The following is a 20,248-nucleotide window of genomic DNA, read 5'->3' on the forward strand; positions in this document are numbered from 1 at the left end:
CCTGATGCTTTTACATAAAACTACCATGTAAAACATGTAAAATATAGCCATGGTTTGAGCGTATACTTTCAGCAATAGATAATAAACCCTGTCAAGGAATGATCAGATGGCCTACGAGCTCACTGCCAGCGTATTGATTGGCTGACAGAAACAAAACACGGTTGAGGGCAGTCGTAAGTCTTTAGATCTGGTCAGGATTCAATGCTGACCAGCTCTGCCTCCCTGGGGTTCGACTGAGCCCTCCATTCTTCATTATGTCCCGAGCGCTCCCCCTGTTTAAAGGGCAGGCTAAGCAGAAAGTGCACCAGCTGCTGCAGAGCCGAAGCAAACATGCAGATTGTAGCATATTCATGTTGAGCTCTTTGTGAATCCTGTTTTTTCCCTGTTTTTTTTTTTTTTTGATATGTGTGTTGTTCACCACTTCACTCCACCCATCTCTTTTTTCCCTCTCGGCTTCCCTTGGTCTCTGTTCACATATCTGATTATTCATCGTATTCAAGGCAGGCGACACGCTCTGAATATAAACGCAGAGCAGACGAGATGCTAATGTAGTCGGAGCGCCGTCCTGCAAGGCCTAACAAGAGAGAGCTAAACTTTGAACGGCTTCTTACTTCTTTTCTGCCTCCAAAAATTCCTTTCAACTCTCTTTTTGTGTTGCCTGTTTGGATCATGTCCCTGACTCATATCGCTCTCTCTGTCTTTGTCCCTTTAGATAAATGGAGGAGAAGGAGCGATGTAGGAGCAGGTCACCAGCTCGGAGGGCCAGTCGGGTGCAGCAAGTGGTGGGAACAATAATACGTCGCACCCGAGAGTCACTTAGCAGGTACATCCTCTTCAACGCAGTGTGTCCCACATGTAGCCGCTGAATTGTTTCTGTTGTCACACACGAATACTGACACACTGCGGGTCACTTCAGCTGTTCAGGGTGTTTCGAGGGAGAAAGCGGAGTAGTAAGTTGTTGGGAAAAACAACTGAGTTTGCAGTAGACAATGCTGGCACCACACAGCGCGCAGCAGCAGAAAATGCTGACCCCGCACAAACCGCTGCATCGATAACAAATAAAACAACTTATATAGTGAAAAGAAAAAAAACCTAAACAATCAGGTTTGGGGGAGAAAGTGAAGAAAACAAAATCGTCCACTTCTGGGCCGGCTGCCAGATCCTGTGTGGGGGGGGGGGGGGGGGGCAGTGTGGGATATGTGGTATATCTATATATATCTTTAATATAAAATGTCTTAGCTGTTGTGTTTTGATTGGATACAATTTCATTATTAAATACAATAAAAACTGAGGAAGACATAGTTCTTCTACTGGTATGAACACTCACCAGATCCCCTCCCCACATCCACACATTCAGACACATAACACATGGCTGACTACATTCTCAAAAACCTGACTGTCCCTCTCTCACACACAAACACACCCCAGAGTGGGACCACAAATATGCTTTCAAGAGCCCGTCATCCCCTTGTCGAGTGGTTTCTCATTCTGCCGTGCAGAGAGGAAGCCCAGCAAACTCCCTGTTAGTCATTCTTGGGAAAGAGTCTCATAATGTCATGAGCAGCTGACCAGGACAGTAGGGCCTCAGGGAGACGATGTCACGGTTTGATTTAAACACAACATACACACATATTCCCAGGGTGCATCTGAGCGGAGGATGTGCAGCAGTGTGTATGACGAGCTCTGGCTAACAAGTAGACGGTTTGTGGAGATGTATACATTGATGGCTACATGGCCCGTTGAGATAATCGCAACATCACATCAGAGCATCGTTTCCAGAGCGTTTGCTGTTTTTTTAGGCATGTTAGTGGATCGGCCCCCCACTTTGCTTTAGACTGAAATATCTCAGCGTTATACTGGTTGTATCACCATAAAATTCAGTACAAATCACCATGATTCCCAGAAGCTAAATCTTTAATTGTGGGGGCGATCCCCCCGACTTTCCCTGCCACCCTCAGGTTAAAACTTTTACTTATTCATTGAAACAGCTTGACATCTACTCGATGCAGCGGCACAAAATAAGGTAGAGACATTCATGGGCACATTCTTTGCAATCTCAGCATCACAGAGCCGTTATCTGAGTCACTTTTAAAGCAAAAATGAGAGCCATTTGTAGGTTGTAGGTGACAATATCCTGCTTTCCTCTTTTTTGTGGCTATAAACTGAATCTCTTTGAGTTTTGGACTGCTGGATACGTCGTCTTGGGCTAAGGGAAAATTGTGATTTTTGTATGTTTTTTTCATCAAAAAAAGAACAAAAAGGCAAGTCAATTAATTAGGAAAATAAACGTGATGCTGTCTGTCATAACACAGCTTTGTACAATTTCAGAATTGATAAATTTATTTGCTAGAATTTGAAATTTTTAACACATTTTTAACACAGCAAAACCACTTTCATTACTAATGGTCGGCACTGACCTGATAAAGAGGGCAATGGTTTGTTAAAGAAAAAGATTTTCTGATGAGTGTAAAGGTTCATGCACACTCTCACATTTGCACAGTTTCATGTAGACAGGTTTGAAGTAGGAATTGCCATAGAAAAGTGACAAGAGAGCTCCTGCACACTGTTCTTTGCAAAAACCTCTCTTCCCCTTTACAAATTGATGAAAGTTGACAGCGTACAGCAGTGAACTGTTTCTCCCTTGATCTCCCTGAATTTATGTCTTGTCGTCTACAGTGTTTAGTCTCTTTGGGGAAAAAAGAACGTGCACATCAATAGGACATAGGAGTTGAAATTGCCATGCCATGCAAACCTTTTCATACATTAGAGAAACAGAAAGCTCACAATAACCCATGAATCAGGTTAAAGCAAACACGACTCATTCCAAGCATAAGACCACAGGTTATTCAGTCCAACAAAAGTACAGTGATTAGTTGCACATTTAGAAGAAAAAAAAAGTGAAGTAGTGGAATTACAGTGAACCAAACTGCACGTCCAAGAGGAAAAAGGGAGGAGACTTTAAAACCACTTCAGCAAGTAGCAAAGTACTGTAAATCTATATTATTTAGCTTGGCAGTATAAACTGATCACATTATTATCTTATTAACATGAACACTTTAATGCACATGTTGTAAGCCTTTAGTTTAATGTGCTGTTCATATTTTTCTGGGTTCTAATTTTGCTATAGTTCTGCACCACAGCCAGAAAGCTTCAACATCACGTGCCGATAAAGCACAAAGACTTCTCATCAGGTAACCTGTGACTCTGCTTGACCTCCACAGAGAGCGGCTGCTCGGCGATGGCAGGTCGCAGCGCTCCAACAGTCTGTCCAATCAGAACTTCCAGGCCAAGCTCACGCTGCAGATCACCAGGGACCCGGTCCTGGACAGCAGCACTGGGCATGGCTTCACCCTCACCACAGACCAACCCCTGCTGGTCAGGGACGTCGCCGCAGGTACACGGGGGTGATGTGTTGTGGTGGTTGATGGCGTGTGTGTCTGGGTGGAAGAGTGTAATGTGTCCCGCTTCCTCTCCAAATGGCCACCTGCTTTATGCAACAGTGCAACGCTCTGAGCACGACAGATTTACACACACACGCACACACACACACACACACACACACACACACACACACACACACACACACACTCCTGGCATTCAAACTGCAAGGCACGGTGCCAGATAAGCCACAGAAACAACAGAGCCACCTGCTCATCCTTTCTAAATTCAATCACTTTTCATTTAGGCCACTTTGATAGGAGGGAGAGAGCGATAGAGCGAGAGAGAGAGAGGGAGAGAGAGAGGCAAAGTGCGAGAGAGATATGCTGATTCATTACTTTTTTATCTATCTTGTAAAAAAGCTGATAAATGCTCCGAGGAGGGTCCCAACCTGCCACCCTAACTCTGTAATTGCAATCTGCTGCCAAAAAGAAAGAGAGAGGGACATGGAGAAGGAGAGGGAGAGAAAGAGAGAGAAAGAGAGAGAGAGAGAGAGAGAGAGAGAGAGAGAGAGAGGTAATAACAGAAGACAAGATTTAATAGACAGATAAGATGCCAGCAGGAAGACCCAGCAGGGAATAGACAAAGACCAAAGTGCAAACACGGCCAAAGAGAGCAAAAATAATGAGTGTGAAAGTGTGGAGGGAGCAGGGAGGGGAGGGTGACACCATTGCGTGTGGGAGGAGTCAGCGATGCTCTGGCGGTGTGGAGGTTGAATGTGGAAGGGAAATTGGTGGATGAGGAAGAAGGAAAGAGAAAGAAAGAGGAGGGAGGAAGGGAGGGAGCATGAAATACCGCAAAGATCAGGACATTGGCAGAGTTGACATGAAAGCTCGATGGGGGGGTGGCAGGGGTAGGAGGGTGGAGGGGTTTGCTTGTCTGGCAGGAGAGAGAGAATGTGTGCATGTGTAGCCGGCATGTGTGTTGAGCATGTGCGTGCTTGCGTGCAAGCTTGCAAAGCAGTTTGGGATGCCGTCAGTGGGTCAGAAATCAGGGACAGGCTTTGCCAGGCAGACGGGGTGTGTGAAAATGTGCCTGCATGGGTGTGTTTGTGCATACATACACTCAGTATGTTTATGTATATGTCTGTGTGTGTGTGTGTGTGTGTGTGTGTGTGTGTGTGTGTGTGAGAGAGAGAGTATGTTAGAGTAAGCTGAAACTGCTGCGCCTCAGTCGTGCTCTCTCGCCTGAAGACAAATGAGTATAAATATAACTAGAGAAAGCAGAGCGGAGCCGAACTGGATGAGACCCAGAATAACTGTAACCCCTCACGTCCTGGAGAGCTCAGCCGAACACTGATGAGTCAGCCATGTTGAATAAGCATATGTGTCATTGTGTGTGTGTGTGGACGTGCATGGATGTGTGTATGTGTGTGCGTGCGTGTGTGTGTGTGTGTGTGTGTGTGTGTGTGTGTGTGTGTGTGTGTGTGTGTGTGTGTGTGTGTGTGTCTATATCTGTGTGTACATCTCTCTTTATCCGTACAGAAAGTGCAAGCCCACGTGTGCAGCTGGGTTTTTATTTTATGCAAGCGCTCACTGTTTTCATTGTGTGTGTGTGTGTGTGTGTGTGTGTGTGTGTGTGTGTCTGCATGTAGGGAGTCCTGCAGATGGGATTCTGTACCCAGGGGACCAGGTGCTGCAGATTAATGATACAGTGCTGGAGGATCTGGGCGACGAGCAAGTGGAAAACGTCTTAAGGTGAGAACAAACCATCCATCTATCTCTGTCACCACATGTAAAACAAGGCGACATTCAGAATATAATGAATAAATAATAAACTATGAGTATGTAGCTCAGACGCCTCTTTAAGACAAAATAAATACATTCAACCAGTTCATTTAAAGGTTTTAAAGATGAAACACGATTGGCACCCTGTCGAACCCATGCTCAAAACAAATACAGTAGGGGCCAGTGTATCATTCTAACAGCTAACTGCTGCTAACCATTGCTGCTGTTACATAGTTTTCTCAGTTAGCCATGCAGCTAGTGGGACAGACTGTGAGCTTGGATCACCAGGGAAGTGTTTCTGCTTACACCGCTAGCAGGGGAGCTTTGGACTGGGATAGCTGGATAACATGCTAACCTCAGTAGATATCTCTTCAACATAATACACAGTGGGGTGTCAAGATATACCAGAAATAAGATATTGATATTGTGTTAATGATGACACATGGTATGTAATATTATGTCAATAATCCAGAGTTGCTTTAGTCATTTTCTTATTCTCACTTTGTCATGGTGGTAATGGCCCTTAGTGCTTGTTGCCACTCACCGTATAACAGAGAACAGATGAAAAAGATGCAGTAACTAGCTAGTTAGGTACTACCCCAGCTACCACCATGGTGGCATAAAATCATGATGGGAGAGATGACAAGACAAGAGCGAGAATCTCTACCCAAGTAGATATCTGTACTGTTGTCATGAATTATTTTGGCCATGATTATCGTGTAGTGAAAATCTGTGACACAGATGTCTGTCATGTCATCACATTCTGTTGATAAATGTATTGAATTTTTGGATGTTTTCAACCGCGTTCTTACATGTTGCCCCTTTAACAGTAGCATTTATCTGCAAAGTTATGCAACAACATAGCCTAAAACTGTTCGAGATTAGGCCCATCCATGCTCCGCTACAGTTGGAGTAGGTTACTAGAACAGGGGGATCCTGCTGCCTGTGTGTTCAGGAGCAGACAGGACTGTCTCTGCCCTGATTGGATAAACTGGGCAGGGATACAAGAAAGTGTTGTTTCTCTTTTACTGCTGACATGGGTTACTGACCAAACATGCAAAAACAGTGATTACTGTTGGGATGTATAGCTATTAAACACCTATTTTTAAAAGAAAAAAAAAATGCTTAAAGCACTTTTAATGATATCCATATTTTGGCTAAAAGGTTGGTAAGATAAATCACTGCAAACCATCGTTATAAAATACAAGGCTTTAAATTGTGGGTGTGGATGATGAGAAACCAGTTCAGTTACTAGGACTGGCTCCATATTAATCACACAGAGAGAAAGAAGGCGTGCTCAACTTGAAAGTCCTATAAGTTTAATGGGTGCAGACCGTAAAATCACAAACAGACAGATAGATGAAGCAAGGCTGAAAAAGGCCAAGTGCTGAAAGATGTCAGTTTTTTTTATTGAATACTTATTTGACAGTGCTGACAACTTCATTTGTTACTAGATTCATACCGCCAGTGCGTCCAGTCTGTCCAGTGACTCAATGCACTGTCACAGTTGTTTAATGTATTTCTGAGCGTGTGTGTGTGAGAGTGAGAAAGGCTTAGCAAGTTAATTGCAAAGGTTAGAGGAGAAAGTGTTTACTTGACAGCAGACGGAAGGATAATGATCTCTGTGTGTGTGTGTTTGTTTGTTTTAGCACTTGTGTTTATGTGTGTGTGTGTTTTTTTCTCCGTGCAGGGAACTGGAGGATTGTATCAATGTGACTATCCTGCGGCACATGACAGTGAGTACAAAGAGACACTGGTGACCACCCCTTAACACACATTGATGATGCCATTCTTCATTTAAATACTGCACAGGCTCTTCTGTGTGTTTCCCAAGCATGTGACTGTAAGCCCACATCTTCTGACAGGATTAACTGTCTTCACATCGCTGTCAGATTGTGTTGTGCCAGTGCAAGCATGTGTGTTTGATTACAGCTGTGTCTCAGAGTTTGTTGGATTAACTGTGTTGTCGCACTTTGAGCCTCAACAAGTGTGTGCGTGCCTTGATCCGCGGCGCTGCCTCACATAATGGAGCCGGTGTGCGCCTTCTCGTTGCAGAACCCCAAGTCGTCCATCATGTCGGCAGAGAAGAGAGCTCGTCTGAGGAGTAATCCAGTTAAAGTGCGCTTCGCAGAGGAGGTGGTGGTCAACGGGCACACTCAGGTGGGAGTGAAAGCTGTTGTGAGCCGCTGATGAGTCACTCTCATTTCTGGATCGCTCACACTTTCGATGAGTCTTTACTTGGTCTTATTTTCTTTCTAAGCTGTCACGCGGCCTTTTCCTAATTTATCTTTCCTTCTTTGATGTCGATTGCTGTCTTGCCACAACAATATCTCTCACTTCTCTCCACCAGGGAAACTCTCTTCTCTTCCTGCCCAATGTCCTGAAAGTTTATTTAGAGAACGGACAGACGAAGGCCTTCAAGTTTGACAATACCACCACTGTCAAGGTATGTATTCAACATGCTTTTGATATTTAAGATGTAACACATGACATTCTGCATTTTAGGTTACGACTGGTCAGTAACTCTAGAAGCTTTGTTATATTCATAGAAACTCTCTCAACATCCCGACAGCAGACAATAAATAAAATGCTCTGACAAATAAAATGAAAAAGCTGCAGCTGCTGCAGGTCTCTGACAAGCCCATCCAGTTTTCACTAGGTCCAGAAACATTGGACGACTATTCTACTACTATGTACCCGCTTGCCTTCCTACACTCATGTTGCGTGAATAGACTCTTCCACAGAGCCTGGTGGATGCATAGCTAAAGCTATTATCAAGCTAGTGCCACAAGAATGGCAGAGAAAGTGCAGCCAAATTACACAATGCTAGCAACATGCTTGCTTGACAGTGTTAAGTTCCGCAAAAGCCATGTTTGATGTTTGTGGTCATTATGATAATATTGGAGGTTTTCTTACATGTGAGTGAGACATGAGGTAGTTGGGTATGAGTAGAGATGACAGTAGCTTAATAGCCCAGTCGCACTAAGCACACAGCGACCGACCCAAAGAACGAGTAGAAGTAGAAGCAGCGAGTGACTCGTTCAGCGAACTCCAGCTTTAGATGTTTAAAAATGGCTAGAAGTAAAGAGAAGTCAAGGTGCGTTTCATTTGGTCACCTTTCGCTATGACTACTGGGGCAACATCAGGTAATAGATCAGAGAGTGAGGAAGGAAGATCATCAATTAAACTGATCGTTATCTGCAAGTTTGGTTGTTTAACAGTGGCGAAAAACAACTCCCATGATCCCACACTGTTTCAAAACAACATTAATCTACGCCTTTTCTTTCCATTGTTTCCATCGAGAGACCCCTAGTGGTTGAGGGGACGGGCTGTGTGTTTAAATCTGAGAAGAGAGCGGACATTTTACCACTAATTCTAACCTATCATAAGAATGTTTGGACTGGATGTGGGCTGATAACATTAACTGTGTCACTTCTGATGAATCATGAATGCAGGACGGGTAATCTGATGATGCATCTTGTTACTGCTTGGCCTGAGAGGCAGCAGCATCATTCTTGGGTGGCTGATGTGTTTGTCAATACTCTTGTGCTCTATGAAAGCCAATGAGAAGAGACTAGGGACGTTTATTTATATGACAAGCTGAATACGCCAAATGCACCTATCTTAATAGCAGTAAGCAACAAATAGATTGAATCAAGACTTCAGATTCATAGATAAGTGATGTTGCTTCACTCTTATGGCTGTTCTTTGACCCCCTCACTTTCTCAGTATTATGAGACCAGAAAGAAAGTTGTTCTACTGGAAGGCTTCCTTGAAAGAAGTGGGTGTATTTTGCAATTAAGCATGCCAAAATTATGGTGTGATTTCCCATGAGCGTCAGAGTGTGGGTAGGCTGCTCTTAGCTGTTCTCAATGGTGGAATAATGCAAAAAAAAAAGTATTAATTATATAATGTGCTTTCTGGGGGAGGACGTTATGAAACATTAACAAGTGATGAGGAAGAGGACGCAGTGACTCACAGCTATTTGTTAGGAGGACAGATCTGGATTGCAGTGAAGTGTCGCCTCTTCAGTCCAGTTGTGGATGTGCAGTCAGAGAGATGCAGTCATCATGATGAGATAGGAGGTAGATCATCGGTCTAGTAACGCACCAGTGGTCGTTTTCATGAGCATGTTATTACCGTTAATGTAGATTTTGTAGGTGTATTTCAGTTTGTATACCCAGGCTTGACCATCAGCCGTCAGCAGCCTGGGATGAAACTTGTTTGTCTAAGTGGGTCTGAACTGTTGGTCTTTCTCCATTCCAGGACATTGTTCTGACTCTGAAGGATAAACTGTCCATCCGGGCCATCGAGTACTTTGCCCTGGTGCTAGAGCAACAGTACAGCATCACCAAACTAGTGCTGCTGCACGAAGACGAGCTCATACAGAAGGTGAAGAAAACAAATCCACACAAAAACAAAACAATAGCTTTTATGCGTTTATGGCTGTCTATATCAGGAGGTGATGGAATGCAACTCAGTACATTTACTCATTACTGTACTTATGTACAATTTTCATGTACTTTACTTGAGTATTTCCATTTCTGATACTTATGATATACTTCCAGCCCATTTGTTGACAAAAACTCTACTTTTACTTAATTTGATAACTTTAGTTACTAGTTACTTTTCAGATTACCTAGGAGCCAAAGTAGACAATTTTAAAATTAATTTAACTTTTCCGTAGTCGGATTAAAGAAACACTAATTCTCATATTCAGAAAAATGCTGAATAACAGATCAAATAATCAGGGCGATAAGTGGTTGACCCATAGTATACATACACATAAATATATGTAAAATTTACTTTCACTCAAGTGAGACTTTTGGGTGTTTTTTCCAACAATAATATTATGTATAATGTAGATTGCTGTTGTCTTTACATTTAGAGCTTGTGTTTGTCTTTACACGTCTAATTTTGTGTCTTCTCCAGGTGGTGCAGAAAAAAGACTCCCACGACTACAGATGTCTGTTCAGGGTGTGTTTCATCCCCAGAGACCCCACAGACCTGCTGCAGGATGACCCTTCTGCCTTTGAGTACCTCTATCTACAGGTTAGAGAAGCTAATTTGTCTTGTTCGACCTCAATCTGACCCTTTTCTCCTTATTTACGTGTGCAGAATAAGTCTTAATGTTCATATGTTGAATATGTAAAAATGTAGTCGTATATTCATTGCTGTACGTCTAGCAACTTTCTCTAGTGTGCTCCAAATAACATTACAAAAATACATCTGCTGGGAGTGCCACTTATGTCATGTTGATTTATTGTTCTCTGTGGAGTTTTTGCTTCCTGTTGTGTTTGTTTTTACCTCATAAATGGCAGCTTGGGTGTCTCAGTGTTGGTTTACTTATAAAGATATGTGTATGTGTATTTTTTTTTTTCTGACATGATGTCTGTTGGTATATTATAAGAGTAAAAATACGCTGCTCTGGTCAGTCGTGCAATGGTATGTTTGCCATATTGTGAAAGCGTTTGCATCATGCTGTGACTGTGTTTGCTTCCAGAGCGTCGGGGACGTGCTGCAGGAGCGTTTTGCAGTAGAGATGAAGTGTAACACTGCCCTCCGCCTGGCTGCCCTGCACATGCACGAGAGACTTGATAGTTGTGGACAGACCAGAGCCTCGATCAAGAGTATTACGTGAGTCATATGTGTTTGTGTGCGCATGTCGCTTAAGGGTCACACTGGTAGGACACTTCTACCCTGACCCCAGCACTCCTCATTAGAGGTTTTGTGGGATTTTGACCATCTAGAGGTTCAAGCTTGTAGTACTGCTGCAATCACTGTAATTTGTGGGGGATAAGGGTGCACGCTGAATGCCCTAATCTATTAATGTGATTGAAAAAGGTTTTGTGTCTGTTCATAGAGGTGTGTTTATCAAATTTCCCGTGTTTGGTGCAAAAGTTTCTCAATGTGTTTTTCGAACTTTGCCTCTTTCTGTCTCTCTCTTTAACAATTCAAAGCTATAAATGCACAAACACAAACTGTATGCGCAATTCAATTTCCCTGATGATCATTTCACTGACGCCCCCGTGATTGATTGATATGGTTATGTGTGTACATCATTGCAGTCATTAATACTCTGTGTAATGCAGGCGCAAGCTTTTTTTTCACCTCACATTAACTCGGTTGATGGAGTCGTGGTTACAGTTACACTCACAAGGGGCATTCAATTAAAATACAGTATGGCTGACAGTAACATCTAGTCGCAGCTGTGGGAAAAAAAATACAACATTAAAAGACAAAATATCCAAACCACGTTGGTAGCTGCTGCTTCCTCATAGGACAGTAATAGCTTAAAGCCAGGAAAGACGGATTTGCCAGATCATGTTATCTAACTAAATCAAGTGTAAAGCGCATGTGGGAGTCCAGCTTTGTTCAATTTCAGTTTCTGCTTTAGTTGGCATTGAGGTAACAGTGTTCTTCTTTCATCCCTCTGTGTGTGTGTGTGTGTGTGTGTGTGTGATGATGACAGGAAGGAGTTTGGCCTTGACAGCTTCATCTCTCCCACGCTGCTGGGCAACATGAGGGAGAAGGACCTGAGGAAAGCCATTAGCTACCACCTGAAAAAGATTCAGTCCCTGCTAGAGCCACGCCAGAAGGTAGAAACAGACTGATGGATGAGTGGAAGGAAGCATTGAGATGCGTAAAAGGAATAGATAGTGTCAGTTTAGTAGTTGCTTTAGGGTGTTTTTTAGCTGACACTTACTGTGGCTGCTAATCTCTGTGTGGTTTAAAGTGGTGTATGAAGTGACAGCAGGTTGGGAGACAGATAGATGGTGGGAGGGTAATTAAAAAGGAAATAGCAGGACTTGGGCTTGGACAGTGCTTCTGGAACATATTTCTCCATGGAGAGCATTGTTTTGGTCAGCAACTCAACCAGGACATTCCTCCTGGTTTTCTTTCATTCCTCATCTGCGCTCTGTTCTCATTTTTTTCTTCTCCACGTCCACCTTGGCGTAGGTCATTTCTGCAACTCAGGCTCGGCTGGCCTACCTCACTCAGTTGGGAGAGCTCATTTCATACGGGGGACGATCATATACGGCCACAATGATGGTAAGTGTTAGGAGCCTGATGTGCTAAAGCATGCACCATAAACCATTTAATGTCATGGTTCTGGGTCTTAAGTTCAGGCATTTCTTATTTCATTTTGTACTTTATTTCCTCATGTTCTTTTGTTATACACTTCTTGCATTTGTCTTTTTCCTTCCTTTTTCCCGTGTTCACTGTATTTGTGTCTTGCTTAGGTCTTGGGTTTTTGCTATCATGTCATAATTCAACACATATCTCCTCTTTTATTCTGACGTGTTGCTTCCTCGCTCTTGCCTCCTCTTTTTAGCTTCAGGACAGGGAGGTGTTAGTCAGCCTGCTGGTGGGAGCCAAGTATGGGATGAGTCAAGTCATCAACCACAAGCTCAACGTGATTTCTACACTTGTGGAGTTCAGCAGCATCAGCCGAGTGGAGTTGCTGTCGGAGTCGGACAAAGTCAGCCTACTGCGCATCTCACTGCACGACATGAAGGTATGGAAGTCATTGGATTCATGCACATGGTCATCAAGATACTGGTCTCTATTATTCATAAATGTGAGGGCACTTATACACTGACACAGATATGGAAAAATTGCTATTCACTCACCGCACCACATTTGCACCAAAGCTCATGCTAGAGTAAATATAGGTCAATTATTTCTCCTCCAATACACAAACAGCATACAGCCCAAGGGGGTGTGTGGCAGCTATTTAAAGCTTATTCTCTGGACTCAAAGGTGACTCTCTGTCCCTCTTTCTCCCACTCCTTCGCCTTTTCTCCCTTACCCTTTGGCTTTAATCACTACCGCTTTACCTTATCTTCTGCCTTGCCCTCCCCCTCTCAGCCATTTGCCTTACTGATGGACTCTCTGGCAGCCAAAGACTTAGGGTGTCTACTGGGAGGCTACTACAAACTCCTGGTGGATCCCACTGTCAGTGTCTTCCGTCTGGGGCGCCCAAAAGTGAGGGTGCACCGGATTCCTGCTGAAGAAGGTGTGTGTGGAAGGTTCGCCGTAATAGAGGGCGTGTGCTATGAATCCCTATCAAGTGAGCAAGAGTTGTTTCACTTTAAATTATAACTTTCTGGCTCTGGCCTTTTTATAGACATATTTTACATCACCAGCCAGTATGGGTACGGTTAGAAAAGCCATAGACCATCATATTTTAAACTTTACTCTGCTCTAATAATGGACTAACAATTTTTTTGTGATGCTTGTCTGGTGTTGGTGTTATTAGGTTATGTGTCTCGCTGCTGTAGTGACTCCGATGACTCAACAGATGAGGATGACCCAATGGATTCTCAGAATTACAAACGTCCAGACCCAGCAAGTCAGGACTGGGAAGAAAGAAGGAGGGAGGAGGAAGAAAAAAGGAGAGAGGAAGAAAGAAAAGAGAGAGAGGAGCACAAGGGCAAACAGGAAGTGAAGATAATAGTGACAACAGAAGGTAAGGAAAATGAGGGTGAAGAGGAAGGAGGAGCAACAGGAAGTGGTATGCGTAAATTTAGCATTATGGATGAAGAAATGAACTTGGAGACCAGCTGGTACCACACTGACCCACGGGTCACCAGCAGCTTCTCCAGCTTGTCTAGTGGCTCATTGAGTGCTGCCCTGGAGGACAGCAGTGCTTCAGCCAAGGCCACATCTCGTCGTGGACCACGCACAAGTGAGGATCTACCGAGCTTGGATGTCCACCACCCCTACCTCCTGGAGCCGAAACGCCATCAAGGGCCCCTGCGACCCACCAACCTCAATTACCGTGGCAATGACAACTCTTGCCTTTGCTTTGCTGAGCTCTCCAAGGCTGATTTTCTCCCGAGCCCGCCTGAGGCCACTAGCGATGATGACAACGATGATGATGATGATGATGACGAGGAAGATCGTGGAGTGGAGGAACTTAGGCGAATTTCTAAGATCCCTAGTTCAAGAGATTTGAGAATGATTGACAGCATACCCTTTGATAGATCACCCATTAAAAGAAAGAAAAAGACCCCTCCCAAAGTCCCAATGAGGATCAGTTCAATTCCTGCGAACAAAGCTGGACAGGCTGAGCAGCGCCTCTCCAGGGACGAAGAGGGTCTATTCCTGACACCTTCACCAAACCCTAAACCACCTCTGTTTGTCAAAGACGCTGTCTCAGAGTCCGAGGATGAGTTTTTCGATGCACAGGAGAGATTTACTCCCCCAGTTCCTGATCTATCAGGTTTGTTAAGAGCTTGTTTGTTCTGAATTTGCAGATGAATAAGATCCTTGTCACGTTCCCTTTAAGACACTTTGTCTATGGCAGCATGTTTAGCTCACAAAGACATTAATATGATTACGTTTGTATAAATCAGCTGATGTCTCTCTCCTTCTTTTCTGTTGATTTGTCTCTGTCTCTCACAGACGCTGAGCTGGCTGACCGGCGAAATGCTAATCGGTTGAGTGGAACCTGGAATGGTCTTCCAGGTCTACCAGGAAAAGAGCTGTCCTCCCCCTTTGCCAATAAAGCCCAGTCCCATAAAATCAAGAAGGAACTGGAGAAACTTAAAGGCCCCCCAAATCAACTTACCAACCAACAGTCAAGTCCAACAAAGCAATTTCAGAAACCTGAAGTTAAGGTCAAACCACCACTGGCACCCAAGCCCCAGCTGCCTCCCAAACCTCAGATCATTCCTCCCAAATCCCCACAGCATGGGAAATCATATGCCCACTGCAACGGGGATGCCTCTGGCCGTATGTCCTCTGAACTCCTGGAAATGGAGCCAGACACCATGGAGTTTAAGTCTGTCACATCTGGGGCAGGTGGACTCCCTCTGTCTTCACCTCTGATCACAGCAGTGAGGTGCAGCAAACAGCCATCACCCAGTACAACACCAGAAACTGAGGAAAAGGCAAAATGGCAGGAAAACAGCACAAAACAGAGTAAAGATCTGACGAAAGACAATGGAGCGCACGTTGTTTCCAATAATAAATCATACAACCCTGATGAAAAGGAAACTCCTAAAGTTGAGGGGAAAAGCAATGGGACTGCACTACCCTCAAAAAAGCCACCAAATCTACCCACTATCCCGCGCTCTAATTCAGGTTCAAAGCTATCTGTTCCCCCTCCAGTGCCCCCCAAACCCACTTCTCCCATCAATTTCCATCCCTTGTCACTACCTGCTAGCTCTCCTGTTTCCCCAACTGATCCAAGCAAAGGGATCTTTAAAGATGGCATTAGTCCACCAAATGGAATTCTACCTTGGAGCAGCCGCAATGGCAGCGTCCAGTCAGGACCCAGGAGGGTCTCTCTGAGTCATGAAAGCCTGTCACCCAAAAATACAGATGCACCTCTCACGCTTACCACCTCCCTCACCTCAACCAACTCCACAGGTGTCGGGGGCCTAGAAAAGAGAGAACCTGGAAGATCTGGATCAGGATCAGATCTGAGGACCAGCTCTTCTAGCCTGGGAGGCAGACTACCAGCTTCTGCCCTGAGAGGGAAGATCCAGGCTCTGCCTTGGTACATGACGCGTTCCCAGGAGATTTTGGGAACTCTGGATTATCCCTCTACTAGCTCTATCAATGGAGACACGTCAGGATTCGGCTCTGGTTTATCTGTTGCCAGTGGCTTGTCAGATTTAAACAAAACCCCTGTCAAGGAAAAAGAGACGACTTTGCCCTCAAAATCAGGATCAGGAGGGAAAGAGAACATTTTAGAGGATGGAGCTGAGGTTGTCATAGCCACCATTAAAGAGGCACAGGATGTGACCTCACACATGAAAAAGGCTAATGGGACAAATGGCTCCCACCCTAATTTGAGTTTTAAAGACCATAGCGTACACCGAGGTAGTGTTTCATCAGAGCAGCCTCAGTCACGGTCCCATTCTGCAGTGGGGTTGGGAGGTGTGACCAACATGCAAATCGGAGGTGACTCACCAACCTCATCACTCGCAGATACTACTCCTCCACAGCAACACCGGGAGGCTTGTGGCTGCCGCACTGTTTATGCTAACTGTTTCAGTGGAGACACTGAGGACGGTGTCAGCTTTGATGAGGAGCTTACTGTTTACGAGTTCTCCCGCCGTACGCGGCCCAAACCTACACGACCCGCACCTATATCTTCTCCTACAACACCCACTCCTACAACACCCCCTCCTACAACACCCCCTCCAAACCCCAATATTCTGTCGCTGCTCAAGGACAACCCCCGTCCACTCTCTACCTTCTCCACCGCCTCCTCTGAACTCAGTCCCTTAGTTTCATGTCCGGTTTCCCCCACAGTCTCACTTGGTTGTCCTCTTCGTTCACTTACAAACAAGAATTATGGCGGGCTGAAAGGAGGTTTTGCTTCCCTACGTCAAGATATAGACCAACTTCTGCTAGTCTTAGAGAGGGGAGTGCTTGAACAACCCCAACAAACATCATGTCAAGACTCAAAGCAGGATATTACAGGCACAAAAGTAGGGCCTGATCTAAATCACAATGGAACGGTAGGCAGTACTACCCCAACACCCAGTCCGACTTGTAGTGGGACAAGCACTGCCACTATGACAGAGGCCGAAAGGAGTCTTCTCCAGGCAGAGGCTCGACGATTGGCATCTGGGTGTCAGCGGGCCACACGTGTAGGCTGGGCTCCTGATGAAGCCCTGCGTTCATTATCTAACAGCTTCAGTGCCCTGGTTCAGTTGTCAGCAGCTTGCCTGCGTACAAACCCTTGCCCTGGTTGTGAAATCTGCCATAATGTGAATCTGGACCACAGAGACGAGGACGATGACAGCGAGGAACCCATGGACAAGCTAAAGGAGATAGTGGGTCTGTACCGGGAGTTTGTTGGGGCTGTTGAGACAGCTGGAACTGGTGCTGGAAGTAAGAGTGTGGGCCTCGCTGGGTCTGGACAGGGTCATGGGGAGAGTGATGGGGTGAGGCTACTCGCCAAGCGCTGCACTGTGCTCATCTCCTCTGTATTCGCACTCACACAGCTCTTCCGGACACACACACTAGACACCTCGGACACGCCTGGACACGTCCCTCTCAACTTTTGATCTGTGAACTTTTACCTACTAATTGCCCACTGGCTCGAGGTGAGACAAAATGAAACAGCACAGAGTGATCTGGTGTGTAACCCCTGTGTTCTTGTACAGTAAGTGCCATGCACACCACAGCACACAAACTTCAACCCACATTACACAAACCCACATGGAAAACACATACACCAAACAGAACCCTAAACGAAGAGAGGAAACGTCGTTGTTTGGCCTCTTCTTGGACGCATATGGACTATGCATTGTGTACATATGAATTTTATAATTATCTTATAATTCTCTTATTTTATGATACAATATGTGTATGTATGTAAGGATGGATTACCCGTTTATGTATTTATGTATTTATTTTTACAATATTTGCACCATGGTCTGTGATGTGCAGGTCTCTGGTGAAAAAAAAAACTATGGATGTCACTGGAATTTTTATTTTTCCTTCTCTTTGAGACAGTATTATGTTATCTTTCGCTGCTTTAAAGATTTCTCCACTCTACAAGGTGTAATCTGTAAATTGTCATTTATCAAGTTTAGTATGACAGTACATTTTACTGACAAAATACTGAAAAATATACTTTATCACACTTGCAAAAATACAGTTATTAACTGATTTGTTTTATATGTGCAGGGACCGCAGCTTTTTAAGGATTTAGTTTTTCAACATTACAGTCACATATTAATGGGATACACAACTATACCATTACAAAGCAGGGAGAGCACTTTTGACTGTTACAGATTGCACCTTTTTATGAGACACATAACCTTGTGTAAAGTGTTTTTTCTACCCTCTCCCCAAGTCCTGACTGACTTTGAGTGAATGCTTCTTGGAAATACTCCCATTACCCAAATGTATGCAGTATTATAACATTAATCTAGTTTTCATCCAAAGGACATTACATATACAGTACGATATATTTTCTGGGAATGTGTGGATGAGGCCCAGGGAGCAAAACTGGGGACCTTATTTATGTAGTTAAAAAAAAGTTTTTGACTCGGCACAAGGGTGACTGTTAAACTATGTCCAGATGTAGCAAAGATCCAAAGTCTTAAAACACTGAGCCACAACTGTTCCCCACTACGGTTTCCTTTTTGGGCACACCACGTTATTAACAACATACTGACTGACAGATGGACTGACTGCTGTATGATGGGGTCAGAAGTGTAGATATACATTATATCTTTGTCTCCTATTCTGTCTCTACCTTAGTTTATGGCTATGCAAACATAAACTCCCCACCACCCCACACACTGTATTCTTGTTTTTTTGTGCTAACATTAAAAACAACAATAGCTGCATTATGTTTGTCTGAATATAATGGGTGCTTTCTTTGTTTGGAATGTTGGCCTTTGTCTTGTTTCGGGAAAACTTACTGCATTATGGATTGCAACGTTCTGCAGAGTTGCATGGTATTAGCATTTTTGTCTATGTAAAGACTCCTGTCTATACTGATGTCTGTGAATTGTCAGTAAAAAGGATTACATTGCTTGATCAGTTTGCTGATGTACAGTGTTCACTAGCTCGTCCATATCACTTGATGTCACCACATTTAATGAGAGATTCGGTTCAGAGGATTTGTTTGAGCCGCCTTCGATTAAAACAAAAAGCAATTAAGCGGAATCAGTCAACAGTTGCTTATACAAATATAATAAAGGGATTAGCTGAAGTGTTTGGCAATAGATGGTAGATTGAATCTACCAAATTGATTATTGAGCAAGGTTTTGTCAAGGTGGCCATGCTTAAAAAAAATAAAATAAGAAGGCAGAACTCTTTTGTGAGATTTCAGAGCTTCCAGATGCTATGAAGATAATTTAGTTGCAGTGTCCATCAAAGCACTAACATTAAGACATACTTTATGTCTCAGGAGCATCTCTAGATCATCAAGCAGGCCCGAACAGGGACGAGTGCCTGTGTCACCTATTTGTTTTATTTCTGTATGGTAAAAGTTCTACCGACATTTCAAAGAGGACAGCGTGTTTTTCTTCATAAGCATTCACTTTTTCCGTACCCACATGCATTGAAGTTGATGTACCAAGAACATTTATTGTTTGGGAATAAAATTACACATTGACCTTAACATTGTCCACAGACTAGTTATCAACTCATTTCATGTATCAACTTCCAGATCATGTACGCTAAATAACCTAAATATTGTCTATTGGGTGAAAATCGATACAGCAGCACCAGGGATTTCTTCTTTTCAGAACCCGGCACCTCCATTACCAACAATGCAACCTTGCCATTGAGTGATATCACTGGTGGAATGTATCAGACAACATGCAGCTTCGTCTGGAGCCACGAAAGGCTACTTTTTTCACATATGCAGTAATATGAACTATGTGACCTATAAACACACTTTAATGTGTAAAATTGGAGTTACACTTAAACTTTACCAGCCTGACCTAACATTAAACCCAAACATCAGCACAGAAAATGAAGATCTGAACGTACACCTCTGGAGTCTAAGTAGCCTCAATTTGCACTTTCACTAAACAACTAACACAATTAATGAGGATTACTGTGGGATTCCTTTCCCAGTACCGAGTGGCTGTACTTCCACGAAGGCAGTGTTTATCTATTTATGTAGCACGGAGGCCTCCTTTCTCTCTATTTTTTTCGTTTGGTACAGGGAATGTCTCTAAATTATTTAGAGAGCCAGCAGAGTTAGAGGAACGTATCCACTCTTACTATTAAAATGCATTCTTAAATAATGAATTAGAATGTAAAAATCGAAGATTTCCTCCAAGGTGATAGTAATGAGGACATGTGTGAGGGTGAAAAGAACTGGCGAGAGAGCGGAGAGGCTTTGTGACCACAGCAGCTCAACTCTGCCTGATCCAAAGTCCCCATGGCAGATTGCCCTTAATCTGATCATTATCAGCAGTCTGACTTCTTGACACGGTAATCTAGAAAGTTGCGCTCAGCACTGTATCACATGTACAAAACATGGTTTGACAGTGCAGTGCAGACAGAGGTGTTGAACTTGACAGACTATCTAAGGGTTTGGTTCATCCTTCGTTATGACTCAGTGCTCAGTATGTTCAGTTTGACTACAA

At 43.8% G+C, this 20,248-nt stretch overlaps 1 protein-coding gene across 2 annotated transcripts in view; it reads left to right on the forward strand.

The window, feature by feature from the left end:
* The window catches only part of frmpd1b (FERM and PDZ domain containing 1b), a 31,038-nt gene extending 11,783 nt beyond the window's left edge, over positions 1–19,255 (forward strand). Inside the window, exons 3-17 of one of the 2 annotated variants that reach the window (XM_037078185.1) lie at positions 713–823; positions 3,222–3,394; positions 5,033–5,135; positions 6,856–6,901; positions 7,221–7,325; positions 7,516–7,611; positions 9,432–9,557; positions 10,098–10,217; positions 10,669–10,802; positions 11,638–11,764; positions 12,126–12,218; positions 12,502–12,684; positions 13,038–13,239; positions 13,429–14,394; positions 14,577–19,255. In XM_037078185.1, the coding sequence (XP_036934080.1) occupies positions 717–823; positions 3,222–3,394; positions 5,033–5,135; positions 6,856–6,901; positions 7,221–7,325; positions 7,516–7,611; positions 9,432–9,557; positions 10,098–10,217; positions 10,669–10,802; positions 11,638–11,764; positions 12,126–12,218; positions 12,502–12,684; positions 13,038–13,239; positions 13,429–14,394; positions 14,577–17,197 (5,202 nt within the window). In that variant the 5' untranslated portion in view covers positions 713–716 and the 3' untranslated portion in view covers positions 17,198–19,255. The remainder of the gene's footprint in view (positions 1–712; positions 824–3,221; positions 3,395–5,032; positions 5,136–6,855; positions 6,902–7,220; positions 7,326–7,515; positions 7,612–9,431; positions 9,558–10,097; positions 10,218–10,668; positions 10,803–11,637; positions 11,765–12,125; positions 12,219–12,501; positions 12,685–13,037; positions 13,240–13,428; positions 14,395–14,576) is intronic. The other variant, XM_037078187.1, reaches the window with a different exon arrangement.
* Positions 19,256–20,248: the final 993 nt, after the last annotated feature.

This window comes from Acanthopagrus latus, chromosome 18 (assembly GCF_904848185.1).
Source record: "Acanthopagrus latus isolate v.2019 chromosome 18, fAcaLat1.1, whole genome shotgun sequence".
Taxonomy (NCBI): Eukaryota; Metazoa; Chordata; class Actinopteri; order Spariformes; family Sparidae; genus Acanthopagrus; species Acanthopagrus latus.